This window comes from Beta vulgaris, chromosome 9, assembly GCF_026745355.1.
Source record: "Beta vulgaris subsp. vulgaris cultivar EL10 chromosome 9, EL10.2, whole genome shotgun sequence".
Classification (NCBI taxonomy): Eukaryota; Viridiplantae; Streptophyta; class Magnoliopsida; order Caryophyllales; family Amaranthaceae; genus Beta; species Beta vulgaris.
The window spans coordinates 31,659,123-31,678,125 of record NC_079210.1 but is presented as its reverse complement, the minus strand read 5'-3'; the positions used below and the strand labels follow the sequence as shown (position 1 = coordinate 31,678,125).

General features: G+C 31.9%; 1 protein-coding gene across 1 annotated transcript; it reads left to right on the top strand.

The window, feature by feature from the left end:
- The first annotated feature begins 250 nt into the window (after positions 1-250).
- Positions 251-13,612, top strand: LOC104903505 (probable L-gulonolactone oxidase 4). The gene is made up of 5 exons (XM_048636617.2): positions 251-528; positions 6,101-6,523; positions 7,711-7,966; positions 11,147-11,248; positions 12,586-13,612. Exons 1-5 carry the CDS (start codon positions 277-279, stop codon positions 13,326-13,328), a joined length of 1,776 nt encoding a protein of 591 aa, XP_048492574.1. The 5' UTR covers positions 251-276; the 3' UTR covers positions 13,329-13,612.
- Positions 13,613-19,003: the final 5,391 nt, after the last annotated feature.

The following is a 19,003-nucleotide window of genomic DNA, read 5'->3' as shown; positions in this document are numbered from 1 at the left end:
TTAATGGTGTACTCCATTATTACCATGATCAACGGCATCAATAATCAATCGAGATTTGTTATCGTAGCACTAGTCATCAATATTATTATACAGTTTATCATGATTCATGAGTTTGGGCCTGCAAGATTTATATATTCTGTATTATCACAACTTTATTCGATAACTGCGCTTTCACGTTTTCAATTAAAAATATTGTTATGTACTACCACTTACCAGAATAACATTATATAATGCTGAGTGTTAGTGTGTTACCTTCATCTTTCTTCAAATTCAAAAATGACTTTATCTTCCTTTTGCTTAGGAATTCTCTTGAGCTATACAATCCTTTGTAAGAATGTAGTTCATTGTGAACTTCCAGAAGAGCCCATCAAATGCTCTTTCGGAAACTCCGACTGCGTCATCACAAATTCTTATGGATCGTTCTCTGACCGCAGCACTTGCCGTGCGGCTGATGCCGTTTACCCGGAAAATGAAGATCGGTTAATCTCGTACGTCAGAGATGCAACTATGATGAAGAGAAAGATCAAGGTATTTTCGAGGCTTTGGCTTTTGTTTGCTAGCTGGTTTTTACTTAAGAGCTGAACCATGCATGATACTAACCCAATTTTTCCTGATATTGTTTATAAATGGTGGGAAAGCCAACGTATAGAACAAGTGTACAACCTCTAATTTGATGTTTTTTTTAAGCTTAATTTAATATAATTAACTTTAGTTTATCTCATTTTAATTCCCACTCTATTTTAATAATAATAACAATAATAATACTTTTATTAAAATAATAATAATTATTAGAATAGTAAAATAAAAATTATTATTATTGTTATTGTTATTATTATTATTAATTAATAATTAATACCTACTCCATTCATTAAGTTTGAAAATCTATTCACTCTTCTATTCACTTAGTTTCTGAAAGATCTGCTAAAAATCCTTTAAATCCACTTTCACTAATAAAAAAAATAAACAATATTCTAATCATCTTTGACCTATGCTTGCTCTCTTACATATTCTCTAGCTCTCTTGAAAAATATTAAGGGTCCATTTGATTCAACTTATCTTATATTCTTATCTTACCTTATCTTATCTTATAAGATCTTATAAAATATAATCTTATCTTGTAAGCTTTTATAAAATATTATCTTATCTTATCTTATATATTGTGTATGTCTAACATCTTATTTTATCTTATCTTATCTTATCTTATACTCCTTTTTTCTTCTTCTTTTTTTTATCTTCTCACTTTCCTTTGCACATCCCCCAAATGCATATCTTTGAACTTATGCTATGTTCAATTCACCTTATTTTTGCTTATTTCAGATGTAATCAAATCAGATCAGATCAGAAAAAATAAGTTCAGATCATATCAGTTCAGATCATGTTTATATTAAAAAAATCATTATTACTATTAAATATCATTCATTACATATTAGTAAAAATTATAATAATTGAATATTAATAAAGTTTTCATTGAGATGAATCAAACAAGACCCCACCTGACTATATCTTTTCTTATATATTGAGAAAAATCTAAAAGATAAGATCTTGTAAATCAGATCAGATCAGATCAGAAAAAATAAGTTCAAATCAAATCAGATAAGTTCAGATCAGAAAATTTCAGGTGAACTAAACATAGCCTAAGTAGTTATGGGATCTTTTTTTAGAAAAATATTGGAGGGGTCCTCTATCCTTCTTTTTTCTAATAAAGCCAATCTCATATCTATTAGTAGTTAATCTATGCTTCTTTTTTCTAATAAACCAATTATATGAGTTGATTGGGTTCATATTAATTTACCCACTTTTCTTTTTGAGTTGTATTTTATTAATTTACCCTCTTTTTTCTGTTTTTTTAATGGTCCTATAAATTGTTTATTGTGATATTTACCTTCCCACTCATGTTAGTTGCCTACCTTATCAAAGAAATAGGTGTTTGAAAAAATAATTATATATTTAGATTTGTTGACCAAACAACATTATTATTATGGTGTTTTTCATTGAATTAAAGAATAATAAAATAGTTGATAAATGGTTCATAAACAACTGTTGTCTCCGTCATATTTATATTTAATATGACAGCTTCGAAAAAATGGTATAGTTTACGAGGCTAAAAAAGAATGGTGTTCCCTCATATGTTGATAAAATAATCTTAGAGATTTATTTTTATTTAGGAATTTGTCATATTTTAAAAGATGTTTGAGAAAAAATTGGAGGTTTGAATTCAAATAGAGGATTTGACTAGTCAATCCTCTAATTTGAGTGTTTAGTTAAGTGAAGTTTTAAATAGATGATTAGGCCCAAAAAGTTCTTTTTGAAATCAATTAGAGGTTTGGAAATGAGTGTGCTAGATTATATTTTTGTTCTAAAGACATTGACGTTACGAGATCAAAACCTTTAATATGCAATTTCTAATTTTTTTTATTGCACATGTATTACATGAACTAAAACTCCCTACGGAACCCTTCTAAAAGTGAAGGATTGTGGTATTTCCCAAGAAACCGCTGAAGGGTTGCGGTTCAAAACTGTAGCCCTTCCTTTTGGCTGAAGGGCTGCTATAGGAAGGGTTGCTGGCCAAAAACACAGCCCTTACGGTTATTTTGACCGCAATCGTACCCTTGCATATTTTTCCACTAGTGTTGTATTGATGGCTATTTCATGAAAGGTTCTTTTGGTGGAGAAGTTCTTGTGGTAGTTGGTAGGGATGGAAACAACCAAATGTTTCCAATATCCCGGGCTTGTGTTGAAGTGGAGGACACTGAAAGTTTGGAGCTGGTTTTTGTCACTATTAGCTGATGATCTTGAAATAAGTGATGGATTATGACTAATCAACAAAAAGAGTTGTTGATATTTATATCTCTTGTATGACCTACAACAAACACTAGATATTTTGCTAGACATTTGGAAAATAAAATATCATTACCAAGGTACAATCAAATATAATTACAGGTTACTCCCATATTCTCGTTGGTCATTTTACACAATCAAATAGCTAGCAATCAACTATTAGCTACTTACCAAATATTTTTGTACAAATAACTAACAAAAATCAATTACTCGAGCCAGCTAATATAATAACCTAATTGAAATCTATTAATTTCCATATAGGGTCGATAAATTCGAATATATAATGAGGGGGCATCTGATTGGAGGGTTTCAAGAAAGGGAAAAGAAATTGAGTTCCTTGTTTCCTTTTGTGAATGTTTGGTTAGTGCTTGAAAAGAGTTTATAGTGTTATCCTCATCATTAGCAGGTAGAACATCATCATCAGATTGGTCCTCACCGATTTTCTTTTGATTCCAATTATATCCTTTGTTTTACTTTAGTTAGATTGTAGGAGGGTATTATGATATTATGAAATAGTATTTCTAATATGTCAGTGATATAGTATAGTGTTGGGAAACATAATATGTTCGAAATTTATGAGGTTTAGAAAACATTTTGTGTTAGATATTTACATTATTTAGGAATCCATATATTTAGGGATTCTTGTTGTTCCGAAAATAAGTATATTGTACCATATATCAATAATTGAGAAGTAAATTGGTTTTTTTTTAATATTCTACCATATATTTATCACAATTTATGTTAATGGGGTCACTTGAAAAATAGCTTGGAAAAAGAGTGACCCCTGTGGTACAAATAGTAAGACGCATGTGAAAATTTGCCAATGCATAAACTATGGACTCGGGTGCAAAGTGATGTAATAAGTGCACTTGGTCATAAACGACATACCCAATATACAAAACGCACCATGTTATTTACCACCAACATTGAAAAGAACATCCCCACCCACAAAATATTGATTATTAGTGATGGCCACTGGTGCGGGCTGGGCGGGCCGGACCGTGGGCCGTAGCGGGCTGGGCTGAGATTTCACGGCCCATGACCGGACCGTGAAATTCGTGGGTTGGGTGGGCTGGTCCGCGGGCTGAAAGGTCTTGGCCCACGAGGTGGGTTGGGTTGGATTTGCTGGATTGGCCCGCACTGTTGGCCATCTCTATTGATTATCCAATCAATAACAAAAAAGTCGATAATGAATCCTTAATTCTCGGTTGATATCTTGTTGTAAAAATCTTGAAATATCTTCCTGAATTATTATCTTCCTTTTTTGTTGCAGCATTCCACGCTTTGCTCTTCCTCTTCCTTGTAATTTTTGTTTTCCTCCATTGAAGACAATGTTCAAGAAGCCATGGATGAGGCAAAAAATAAAATTGGTAAAAGGAAAGCAAATGGAACTCAAATTTTTGTTTTGAAAATAGTATTTTTGGAACTCAAATATTAAAACTTAAGAAAGAAGGAATTTTTTTATAATAATTTTGGTTTGAAAAATAACTCAGTGAAGATTAAAAATGGATAGAAGGAAATAGGATGAAAGGAATCAGTGGAGGAGAAGAAGGAAATAAAGAAAAAGAAGAGAGAGAAAGAGACATACGAACCTCTTTTTTGTTTGGAAAATTTGCCAAAATAAACCTTTTAAGAGTTCATTTTTACGAAAAAAAACCTTATAAAGTATTTTTTTGCGAAAACAAACCAAAATCAATTTTTTTTTTTGCGAAAACAAACCTAGTATCATTTTTCGGTGTTGACTATAGAATTTCCGGCGGTTACCACCTCTAGCCACCACTACCAACACCTGCGCGCCAACCCCCCATCCACCCATGCAGCCCCCACTTCACCCCTAGCCCAGCCCAGCCCACCCCACCCCCACCAGCAGCCCCCAACCCCTCCCTCCACCCCTTAAGGCGGCAGCCCCCACCCCCCTTCGTCCCTACCCTCTCTCCTTTCTCTTCTTCCCTCCCTCCCCCTATCCCCCCCAAGCCCACCCCATTCTCTCGCAGCTCCCCTCTCCGCAGAAAATCTGAACCCACCACCATCATATGACCATAACACCGTGAACCCCCCCCCCCACCTCCACCACGAAACCCACTACCACCACGAATGAAACGAAAACTATTAAAAATGGAAGAACGAAAACCATTATTTCTAGGTGACGCAACGATTGGGGGGGGGGGTTGGGTGACGCATCGGTTGGGGGGATGTATGAAGGGAGAGGAGAGGGGGGAGGGGTAAAGGAGGGAAGAATGGGGAGGAGAGAGGGTATGGGCGAAGGGGGGGTGGGGGTGTCGCGTGAGGGGGTGGAGGGAGGGTTGGGGTTGCTGGTAGTGGTGGTTAGGTTTCATCTTGCAAAATAATTTTGCTTTTAGTTTGTTTTCGCAAAAAAAAAAAATTGATTTCGGTTTGTTTTCGCAAAAAATACTTTATAAGGTTTTTTTTCGCAAAAATGAACTCGTAAAATGTTTTTTTTGATAAATTTTCCTTTTTGTGCGTTAGTTGAATGACGAATTATACTTTCTTGCGGAGCTGTCTTTTACATAACATAGAAATGCTTTTTTTGGCCCCTTTTCAAGAACTCGTGGTAAGATAAATTTCTTTTGTGCTGCCCTCGCACATGGCACTCACCCAGAGGCCCAACAAGCCCTAAAAACCCTCCCCAACAATATTAAAAAAAAATTCAGTGTAAATGAAGAAAAAACAGAGAGAAGAAGGGGGTGGTGGTGGTGTGGCAGGGTACGGTGGTGGTGGTGTGGCGGGGGTTGCAGTGCTGGTGGTGCCGACACATTGCCACTGAAGAATTTACTTTTTTGAAAAAATTATGTTCTTTGAAAAAGATGGTTAATTACCCAAAAATTTTCAGAATAGGTGGCGATGGTCAATAAACAAAAGAAAAGACAGACAACTGTGAAGGAAAAAAGTGTGAAATTGGAGAAGAAGATGGTGATGGTGGTGGTGGTGTGGCGGAAAGTGAACTTTTGAGGTTGGAGGAGGAGGAGAGGTTAGGAAAGTAAGTCAAGGGGATAGGAGAGAGAAAAGAAATGTAAGTAATAAATACGGTATAAAAATACTGTATTTAGGGCGTTCTTAGTAAAATTTAGAGCATCGTTTAGTAAAACCCAATTTATTTGAGGGAAGGGTGCAACGTTTTGTTGGCTTTAGTATGCGTTTCATTATTCCGAGAGCACACAACGCATGGTGGTCTCGCTTCGAGGTACTTATTTGCAATTCTAAAGTAATTTCTACAACTAAAGAATGTTTGAATTTTCAACAGGTTGCAACGAAATATGGCCACAGCTTTACAAAGTTGGTATGCCCTGATGGAGAAGACGGTCTAATAATAAGTACAAAGAATCTCAACAAGGTGATAAATGTGAACATGACAGAAGAAACAATGACGGTAGAAAGCGGTATAACGCTTAAGCAGCTGATTGATGAGGCAGCCAAGGTGAATTTAGCATTGCCCAACTCCCCATATTGGGCGGGGGTAACTGTTGGCGGAATGCTAGGCACGGGTGCTCATGGAAGCTCTTTATGGGGTCGTGGAAGCGCGGTCCATGACTATGTTGTTAGCCTTAAGATGGTTAGCCCGGGTGAGCATGAAGATGATTATTATAAAGTTCGAACCATTACTATATCTGATGAAGACCTTGATGCAGCAAAGGTTTCACTTGGTGTTCTTGGAGTCATTTCACAGGTAATGCACAAATCTCATCTTCTTTTTGGAATAAATGAGTTAGTTTATCAACCGAAAAGATCACAAAATATAATCTTGTTTGTATTTTCTCTACGTAAGACGATCACAAAATATATATATATAATAAAAAATTATTAAAATATTAACGTAAGAAGTCTTGACTTCGTGACCAATTGCTTTATAATGTGATGATTTTACCACCAAGCTATACCTCTCAAATATAACCAATTTGTAATTCCAACTATTCTATCCTTATGCCTTATTGAATTTATAAACAATAAAAGTCTAGGCAAGATGTGTAGGTGAGTACGCGGCCACATGTCTCCCTAGCCCCATCAAACACTGACATGGAGCCATGTCATATTTGACTTGGCATTTTTATTTGGAATATTGTCAATGTAAAAATTTGAATTTACAACCTCAAGTATGAAATAAAGACATCCTTCATTGCTTCTTTTATCAAAATCAGTGACGATCTTTATGGATTTTAAATCGAAACCAAGAGTTACCATATGGTATCACCGACAGTTTTTACTTTTTGGTTATATGCATGTAAAGGACATATGATATAGAGATATATTAATTAATTAACTTAAAATTAGTCATAATTATGCGTAACATGTCAATTTTAAAAATTGATGAGTTAAAATTGAAAACTACATTTTTTTGGTTTCCATATATTGTTTTAATTTTTAGCAACATTTATAACTGGCAACGAAAAACAGTGATGAAGAGGCCCACCAAATATTTTGAATGAATATTACGAATCAAAACACTTATTTTCATTATTTTTACTCACATGATCTTCCCCTTGAAAATGATCTGGAGATTTGTATAAGAAGTTTAGAACTCCAGACCTCTTATTTCAAATTTTAAGATCTTATTACTACTAAGGTGGATCTCTTATAAGGAACCATATTCCAAATCCAACTACTATGTAACTTATTCTCTTTTAATTAATGCTTAAGAAAAAAATAGTCGACGCTTCTCCCCATTCCAAATTAAAACACTAGTTTTTTTTCATAAAATATGATAATAAGGCAAGGAAAATACAGTATATAAATTACTCACCTTGTTGTTTTTTCATTTTGTACCCATTGGAAATATATGAGCAAATATATTTATATACCTGTACAATTGCTAAAGCATGAACATGCGCACAATTTTTCCACCTTGTTTTTGTAAAGGTGACCTTGAAGTTAGATCCACTTTTCAAGCGAAACATCACATACGTTACTCGAGAAGACAATGACTTGGAGATTCAAGCTTCAACTTTTGGTCTTGAACATGAGTTTGCAGATATAACTTGGCTTCCTGCCCAACACAAAGCTGTATACCGAATTGATAATCGAGTTCCCGCTACGACATACGGAAATGGTACTTATGACTACCCTGGAATGCGATATACACCACGAGCTCTTTTAGAGTCTACCAGAATATTAGGTAAAGTATAACATGTATGTCTAACAATTTCCATTCATTTTACAATAAGATTTTTGGGGCTTGCTATTTAATTTTCGTATTTACTATACACAACCCAACCCGTATTTTTATATAAGTATTACATATTTTTTTTATCTCAAAAATATAAAAGTTTAAGAATTTTTAGCATAATTAAACGGAATTAAGTTTTCGTTTCCACCATGGTGGAACGGACCATTTTTTCCTGTTTCATCATGGAACTTAACCAAATTTTGTTCGTTACTACCATAGTGGAACCTGAAAAAAAGGTCGGTTCCACCATGGTGGGAACGAATTTCGGTTCTGTTCAATGCGAATATAAAATACAGAGGCTGCAAGCTGGGGTGGTTACGAGAGGTAGGGGGTGGCTGTGAGGGGTGGTGGGGTAGTAGGGTGGCTGTCGGGAGGGGGGGGGGGGGTGGGTTGTGACAGCTTGGTGGTGGATATGGTAGGTTAGATAAGAAGAAGTAGATGAGAGATAAAAAAATACCTTTATCTACCTGCAACAAAAAAAAAAAAAGATAAAAAATACCGTATAAGATTGTGCAAACTTTGATTTTGAATAATTATGTTTATGCTGTTATATTGGCATAATCTTTGTTCTGCATGATTATATTAAACATTATAAGTATTTAGTTAATATATAACTCCCGTTAACAAAAAAAAATAGCGCAGTTGAGATTTATTCATATTTTATTGTTTAAAGACAAATATAAGCTTTCCGAGTTATCAACCAATTTATTAGTAGTAACATTCTTTCTTTTTAAGGAATTTTGCTCCCTAGACATGCTTCAAGACAAATTGGTATATTTTCTTCTAGAAGTGAGATAAATTGGTAGAATCTTTACTTTTCTTGGACCAGAAAAGGAGAGAAAGATGTTAAGATACAGAAATATTTGATCTCACATTATTAACTCACAAAAGCAATCATCTCGATGTAAAAAAAAAAAAAAAACAAGCATACGTGACTGTATTAAGTCATGCATTCATACAGGAAACCATAACCAAAGTGTAATTGGTAAAGATCAGCTAGAACAGTAGTTATGTAAACTAACACATACCCCGGTTTTCTAACAGGCCCGACCCTGAGGGGTGTTTGAAGGGACAATTGTCTAGGGCCTAAGTACAAAAGGGCCCAATTTTCTATGTTTTAAAATAAAACTAGGGGGGAAAATCTGCTAGAATCATGCGTGAAGACTGAAGAAGGCTTCCCAAATCAGTTCACCAAAATTCAGTCTCGTCATCTTCTTTTCTCTCACACTCTTTCCAAGATCCAAATTAATATCTTCTTTTAATTCTTAAATTTTCTCTAATCACCATTAAACTCATTTGTTTTCATATTCTCCAAAGAATAGTTGTTAACCTTCTTTTAAATATGGGTATCAGAATTTTTTTCTATAATGAGGGAAGAATTGGGTTTGTATAATACAATACCCACAAGATTTATTCTCAATCAATTGAAGTTAATAAGAGAATATGAAATTAAGAGTATAAGGATTTTGGGAAATTTTGTTGTCGACTGTCAAATGCTTTGTTAGGGTTGCTCTTCCTCTACCGACTGTTTACATATCTGATGCACCCTCCAACACCATTGCTACCTCTCAAACCTAACCAGCGGCTGTCCCACTTCACTTAACTCCTTAAATTTGATATCTTCCTTGTTTAAATCTTATTTATTCAAATATTTTTGCTATTATATATGCTTGCTCCGACCATATGCTTATGAGCCATATTATCCAAATTAATTAAATATATCTATGAAAATAATGTGATATTATTAAAAGATAAATATTTTTCTAAGTTTATCTGCTTTTTAATCCAATCTGATGTAAATTTTATACTTCATTATTTTTATGTGCAAAATTACAATATATCGAATGATGGCATATAAGTTGCTTGAGCAATTATTTTTTGGTAGATCTATTTGTAAAATTGCATTCATTTAAAAAATGGATGTATTTGATGGAACTACTATTGTATGTTTTTATTTTGTTGTATTATAAATTGCAGTTTTTAAGGGGTCCAAATTTACTAGTTTTGCCTAGGGCCCTAGAAAGATCAGGACCTGACCTGTTTTCTAATTCTTACACATACCGGAACCCTAAACATACAATAACTATATTTATAACCCTAATAAAGGAAAGAAAAAAAAGATGTTCCCCGGCCCACCTTATTTTATGGCTATGGATACTTTTAAATTTTGATGGACTTCAATAACTACACACTACAATCAATATTTTTTTTTCTCTGGTTGGAAAATATTGCTTGTGACTTCTCATTATTGATCAGATTGTTATCTAAGTTATTTTTGCCATTTTTCATATCCAAATTCAGATTCCATATTAGGAAAAATCGTATTCTTTTAAATATAATCTGAATTATTACGTTATTACACTTGTTCGAAAAAAATTATAAATATTTCCTTTAGAAATATCATTTAATGTTAATATTTGATATGTATTAAAAATGAGTGCATCTTGGGTGTAATATGTTACATTATAACTTATTGTGTAACATGCATAGTGACATAGATTCCAAAAAGAATGACATGGACTATAAAAACAATGATATGAATCTTATATCATCCTGTCATTTATTTATTGTCATTTAAGTTCTTTTTATAAAAGAAGCAATGGTTTATAGATTGTCACACCAAAAATTATGGTATAACAGGTTCACCATATCTCTATTCGATATGGGAAGAGGGGTAGGATACCAAAATATTAGAAACCCTATTTTACCCTCATTACATCTTTATTTTAACTAACTTTAATTAAAAATTAAAAAATTGAAAAAATAAAAAAGGAAACTACCTAATTAATTTTAAAATAAAAAAGACATTACAAAAAGAAAACCATCAACAATTCAAATATTCTTAATTTATAAAATATAATTAATAATTAATTTAATTTTCTATATCCCTTTAAAAAAATTAATTTCCTACGTATTTTCGCATGTATCGCGTGCATATAAAAACTAGTTATTTGTGATTAAAAATACTTATGCAGTTCTTCTAAGAAGTCAATTTTATGAATTGAAAGTTTAAAATATTCTTATTATATTTATCAATTATTAACAACTATGCAATCTGTCAAAGTTGATATAAAAAATTCGAAGGACACCTAAATATACTTCTAACGCAAATTTTCTTGCATCACTTAGAGGAGATACACGAATCAAATGGTTGCAACGAGTTAAGATGCATCACGGCTAAGGGACTCGTGACAGATGCTGTTCAAAGCGCATTTGGCTTCACCAACGATGGTAATATTTTTATCCCTGTATGTGGTTCCTTATTTCATCCAATTGTTGCTTCAATCATGCAATCATGAAGATATCAATTATTGTACGTGGTGAATTAATATAGGTTGGTAGTTGGTACCAACGACCAAAGAGTCAGTATTTCATCTAATTTAGTTGGTAAGAATCGTGTGGGTTTAGTATTCAAAATCTGGATTCAATCTCGTCTACATACTTTATTAATTTGGATGATTTCAAATGAATAATAATAAAAAAAATTATATGGGTAGAGTTAATTCTATCGAAAGGGTAGGGGGAGTTTAATCACTTTATATTTTTACGATAACCATATATCTCATTTAAGAATGACCACATATATAGAACAATTATATTAGTTAAGTGAATAAATAATATGAAATGAAGGTGCGGTATACCAAGGATTTAGATAAAATGTCAATCTAATATCTTTTTTTCCCATCTGCTCTTATATTTAAACCACAAGCACAATTAGATTTCCAATATTGAGTGCACGCCAAATATATGTTGATAATGGAATGATGATAATAGTACATAGAAAAATAACAACTTTATGTACTAGTATATTATAGATGTCATCTAGTTTAGTGGTAAGTATTGTGTGAGAGGTACTTAAGATTTGGGATCGAATTTCGTCTACATCACTATGCTTCGTCGCTTATGTATACCAAAAAAAACTAGTATATAGGTAACCTATGTATATGCAAATGAATATTATTGTTAACAATATACTTCCTCATCTTTGAAATATTATACCATATTGAGTTTTGAAACTATTTAAATTATATAATTTGATCCTTTTGTATCAATCATACGTAAGACAAATAAAGTGGCATAAGATCTTGTCAAATTCGTCTCAATATGTAATTTCATAAAATCAATTGTTTATAATTTTTACTTAAGTATTGTTAAATATATTAATGGTAAAAGTTGTGCATTGACAAATGTGTCAAGTCATTTCAATAAAACTATCTAGAAACATAAGTATGTTTTTCTAATCGCTACAATTTGAGTTTAATAATGCTTGGCCATGCACAATTTTGACAATCTATTAGTTAAAAATATAAAAAATTGATATTATAAAAATATACATTAAGATATATAAATCCAACATATTATATATGATTTTTATATGTATTATATTGTTCTAAAATTACAAATAAATCAAGAATACTACACAAATATAGTAGTGTAAACGTCAAATTATAGTGATAAAAATAAGAAACGAGGAAAGTATGTTCTTTTAATGCATTAAAGACAAAAAAAAAAGGTGAACTAATAGCAATATTGATTATTAACCTATATTTACTGATCTGTGCTCCTAGGTATCTCTTTCACTGGCTACCCAATTATTGGATATCAGAATAAGATGCAGTCTTCTGGAGAGTGTTTTGATAGTCAAAACAATCTTGTTGATGGTTATTGTGGATGGGATCCAAGAATAAATGGTCAATTCTATGTTAGTAATGGTTTTACATTGCCTATGAGCAAGGTAAAAAGTTTTATTCAAGACATAAAAAAGCTAGTCAAAATGGAGCCAACATCCTTATGTGGCCTTGAAGGTTACATGGGTATTCTGATGAGGTATGTCAAGGCCTCATCTGCTTATCTGGGAAAAGACGACGATGGAATAGAGTTTGATATCACTTACTACAGATCTAGAGACGCCTTAGGTCCTCGGCTAAACGAGGATATTATTGATGAGATTGAGCAATTGGCGATCTTTAAGTATGGTGGAGTGCCACATTGGGGAAAAAATCGCAATATAGCATTTGAAGGTGTTATTAATAAGTATAAGGATGGACAAAAATTTATGGAGGTTAAGGAGAGGTATGATCCTTTAGGATTGTTTTCGAGTGACTGGACTGACCAAGTTTTAGGATTAAAAGCTAGCACATACGGAATAGGATGTGCTCGTGAAGGTTTGTGTATTTGTGACACAGATGATGATTGTGGGCATGGATACAATTGTAGCATTGGTCGAGTCTACGCAGAGGCTAAAGTTTGCAAGAGAAAGAAAAGCACGCTTATCTTCAAAAATTGCATGATCGACTTCATGAATTTATAAGTCAATTAGAAGAGTCACCTCCAGCCCTTATTTCTCGGTTCTCTTCCAATAAACCTTAGTTCTTCCATTATCAATGTAGGGGCTACCATTAGTCTTTTCGATGATGATACGCCCCTCTTTCTTCTTAATGCGTTCTATCTTAAGTGTTTGTTAATAAATAAAATAACACTGTCTCTATCGGAGAGCTAGTCCACCCGATATTGGGTTTACCTCTCTTCTTATGAGAGTTTGGGACTATGTTTTTCGTTTCTATTACAAATTGGTTCGTTGACGAATGACGGATATATGTGTGGTGTTGCATCATATATTAGTTCTATCTAATTTAGTTCTACTTCAAAATTACAAAATATCAATAGCTCCTTTTGTGAAAGGTTGTATTAAACCATAATTGAAAGACGATATAAAGTATTGTCAAATCTCTTGTACAATCATCATAGATTATTTTGAATTTCATTATTTTATATAGATGTCTTATGGTAAATATCTTGATTCAAGTCAAAATTTGAATATCAAAGGCTACTTATTTACTAAGGTCAAATTGCAAACTATGTCAAGACAAATATTATATATTTGTTGTAATACACATTCTAGAATGAGGCTAGTGTACAATAAAAAATTAAGGGTAATTTTTTGTTTTAAAAGGATCATTTATATAGACGTGATATGAGGTAAAAAGTAACTTATTTTCACTAACAAAGTGACCCCTTTTTCACCTAAGAGGTAACTCTTTTGGGCTAGAGGCAAAGAAAATTAAATTACGATACATGTAAGATTTTTTGTTATTCTTATAGGTATAATTAGTTGGGAAACAATAGTCCATTTCATTTCAATTAGTGCACTTTTATTTTTCACATTATTCACATAATTCACATTGACTAGCATTTTTGGTTTGTATATAGTTAAAAGATATAGTTATGTGACAACTTTGTTAGATTATTCTTTGATCAATATATACTAGCCTTTTTGCACGCGATGCGTGCGTGAATTGTTTTAGCGATTATTATTATTATTATTTGTGAATAGATGTTGGTATATTATTATTACATTTAATTTCAAAGTTTATGTAAAATTAAAAATTTATGTCTCCGGTTTTGTAATTGATTTGAAAAATGCTTTAGTTATGTTAATTTGTTTTGCAATCATAAACTTTTTTCTTTCAATACACATATTTTTAATTTTTATGAAAGTTTATTTTATTTACTTTGAACTTCCTTTGATATACATCTCTATTATATAAGGGAAGGGGAGAGCCATGGTGTCCTCTTTTGAAATACCTATTTTGCCCCCTTCCCTTTCTAAATTACAAATTCACACACAAATTAAAGTGGGCTTCAAACAAAAATACCAAAAATATAATTATAAAAATCACTCACAAGTCAACTAAAATCATAAAATTGCATAATTTACGTTATGCAAATCAATAAAAAGAGGAAGCTTTACAAAAAATTAAAAATTCACTTACAAGCTACAATTTATGAAAAAATTGACTTGAAATCGAAGTGTCCACTTTCTTTGCAATTTATGAAGTATTGTACTTAATTCAAAAATCAACTAAAAAAGTATAAATAAATTCAATAAAATTTCTATTTTGTTCATAGAATTTAACTTTGAAAAGTAAAAAAAATCAAAAAGAATGGTGAGAGACTTAAGTGACAGAACCTAAACCAATCAAATTTTGCAACTAAAAACAATTATACTTCGTATGTCTAATGTTCAAATTGTGACTTTTATGCCGAAGAAAATCGAGTTTCTGTTTCGAAAAAAATTCAAGCACGCATCGCGTGCAAAAAATTCTAGTATTTTAAATAAGGAAGGACTATGATTGAGGAAAATCTCAAAATCTTAATAGGTAATCTTTTTTATTGAATGAAGGGTTAAAAAGTCTTTTCAAATAAGGAAAACATAGCTCCCCTTAGCTTATATAATAGAGATATTTGAAATATCAATTTTTTGTAATTTTTCTTTATTAATAATTAGAGATTATATGTAAAACATAGAGGTAGTATGCTGATATATATAATCATTTTCCTTGCACATCAAAACACATTGTTTACTCCTAATTTTATCTCGTATGATTATTATTTTTCATTAGTATCTAGTGTATATGGCTATCTCCATTTTTTTTTATTTTTTGATAAGGAAATAAAACTAGGAGATGCCTACACAAGAGACACCCCCTAAAGCACCCCATAAGGGTGGTTACAATAAGCTTCAAGTACAAGTAACGAAGAAAAAAGAACACTAAGGAACTCGAGTAAATGCTCCGTCGCGACATCACACCATCTTCCCAGGCCCAAATTGACGTCGAACCCTTCTCGGGGGGCAAGACATACACTACCGAAAATTAATAAGCTCCCAAATCTTCACAAGATAAGCACAATTACTTGAGGCCACAAGAACAACCACAAAGCTAAACATCTAAATAATAAAAACTAAATAGAACAGAAAATAAAATAAAAAATAGGAACAAGAACTGAAAACCCATCAAATAAACCTGTTGTGGACAAACCAAGCACCACGAGCACCACTGGCCGAGCCACCTTCGCCGGAGATGCCACCGAGCACTAGGAAAAGAAAGCCAGTGAACCTCGAGAACAAATGCCAACGAACCAGACGAACGCTTCTCCGCGGTGCAAAGCCCAACCATTTTTCTAGAGGGAGCTTTCTGGATCATCATCCACCATCGCCTGGGAAGACGCGAAGACGAAGACGACGACTTTGATGAAGAGAAGAAAACAGGCAGAAGAAAGGATTGATTTAGAAGACTGAATTTACTAGATTTCGAAAACAATTTTGGGGCGAAATTGATCGAATTTGACGAAAAAATCTGGAGCTTTGAATTTCGCAACTCACCACAAAGACCAAAAACAAGCCATTAATGAAGCGAAAAGACTTGAATATCAATAATAGGACTGAAGATAAATTCTAAGAGGAGAAAATACTTGAAAATTGAATTGGGGGAATTTCTAGGGTTAGGGTTTTATAGAGAGAAGGTAGAGCCTATCTCTCTAGAAAACCCTATCAGCATAATAATTGTAATTTAATTATGCACAATTATATGGCTATATCCATGATATACATAAAATTTTTGTACTTAGAGGGGTCTTAGATGAGCTAGCAAGATGACCGACACCTTAGGATCCTTTTTTAAGGGGTCCCCCAAATCTTAAAAATTAATTACCAATGTTATGTTTTCCTCGAAACTTATTCTTCTATGACCAAGTCTTCCTTGACTTCTGACACTAATATAAAAAAGAGAAATGATAACTGTTAAATATGGCTTTATATAATAGTTTTGAGGTGTTATCCAAGTCAATGTAATGTAAAGTAAACATAACACTTGAAAGTGTTATGTTTACTAGAGAAAACATAACAGTAATTTATAATACACGTTATGCCACTAGATAACACATTTTGTAAATAACTATTATGTTTGCTATTTATATGACAAATTGAAAAAAGGAAAAATTTAAGGCTCATCTTGAATAACTGCTATGTTTTCCTATAATATATATAACATATATTACCTATAACTGTCATCTATGATATTTTTTTTTTAAATAATCAAATTATTATTTCACGCATATATTGGTTGACGCAGCACAACAATGTCGTACATTACAATTCCTTTTTTTTACAGGATAGTACAATACCTGTATCTGTTGTATAATTAATACTCAACCCATAAGATCTTACAACCAATAAATTGAATATGATATTCCAAACTTTCAAATTCTTTATATCACAATGTAATTTAACTAATATTCATAATTCTAAACTTCTAAAAAAACTACTATATATATACATATCAATATTAATCTAAATCATAAACAAGATCAAATCTTGCCTATAGCCACATCCACATGATATCAATATTCAAATCCAAAAATGTAATGTATGTCCAAAAGTGGATTAAGGTAAAAAAAAATTAAGCGGAAAGTTAGAACTCATTCATCATTTGTGCTTCGTGTTGATCTCCGACGTATGTAATCCACAACTCCCTGAGTTCATTAATTTTCTCCTGAGAATAAGTTGGACCAATCCCTTGATAGTACTACAATAAAGGTAACTACAAAATAAGTATTCATATATAAAAACTTGAAAAGTAATTAAACTTTATAATTAATCATGCACAAATTAAAAGGAAACAAATGTAGGTGTCATGAATTTGTAGTAAATTTGTTGGTAGTATATCGCATTTGTTGGTACATTAGCTAGAAATGCTTTTGTTGCTTGCTTTGTTGAGGAAATCTAGTTTAAACAATGCTTAATTTTCATAACTCTTTTTATCATAGTTGTAGCAAGATCATTCAGATATAAAATAATAATCAAGTGTTTTCAACTAATTTACCCAAACTTCTCTTCATCTATGTAATACTAGAATTTTTTTGCACGGCGATGCATGCTTGAATTTTTTTCGAAACAGAAACTTGATTTTTTTCAGCCTCAGAGTCAAAATTTGAACATTAGACATACAATATATAATTGTTTTTAGTTGCAAAATTTGGTTGGTTTGGTTTCTGTCACTTAAATCTCTCACTAATCTTTTTGTTTTTTTTTTTTTTTTACTTTTCAAAGTTACATTCTATGAACAAAATAAAAATTTTATTGAATTTATTTTGATTTTTAATATTATAATTTTTTAGTTCATTTTTGAATTAAGTACAGTAATTCATAAATTGTAAATAAAGTGGACACTTTGATTTCAAGTCAATATTTTCATAGGTTGTAGTTTGTAAGTGATTTTTTTTTTTTCGTTTTTGTAAAGTTTTCTCATTTTAGTGATTTACATAACGTAAATTATGCAATTTTTTTTTAGTTGACTTGTGAGTGATTGTTATAATTATGTTTTTTGTATTTGACTTTGAAGCCCTCTTTGATTTGTAAGTGAATTTGTAATTTAGAATGGGAAGGGGGTAGCATAGTCTCTTCATGCGGGGACACCATAGCTCCACCCTTCTCTTATATAATAGAGATATGTTGTACTTTAATTCTTGAATGATATTTTGCATAAACCTTTTTACCTTGATAATTAATCACTATTATATAATAGAAAAAAATAGGTCCAAATACAGGTAAAAGTTTCATTATATATATAGGGAACACTATAAAAAAAAAGTAAATAATTTTTTTCCTTGTCTACCTTCTAAATTTCAATTTCACTACAAATACAACTCTATTTTTTTTATCATGACCCACCATTATTAATTGTGAATGGTTCTTGAGAATAGTGATTTGTAAGTAAATTTTTGTAAATGTTTTTGTATGTATTGACGTTCTAGGTTATTAGTTTTAGTTTGTATGCTAATTTTAAGTTTTAATAAAGTTTCTTGATTATTTGAGTGATTTTTATAACGTGATTTTCTCAATTGTATATGATGATTGTAAAGTTTCTTCTTTTAAGTGATTTGTAAGTGAGTGTTGTAAATTAATTTTCGGTAGTTTTTTTGAGTGCCGATTATGATTTTGACATTCCTTTTGTAATCTCGAAAGGAAAAGGGGGTAAAATATGCATTTCAAAAGAGGACACCATTGCTCCCCCCTTCCCTTATATAATAGAGATAATATAGATACAAATCTACTGTTTGAAAGATTCGTAATCATATAGAAATTTAAAAATCCAAATTATAACTAATGTTCAAGTACCTTATATGGAATAACTAGTCGTCTCAACT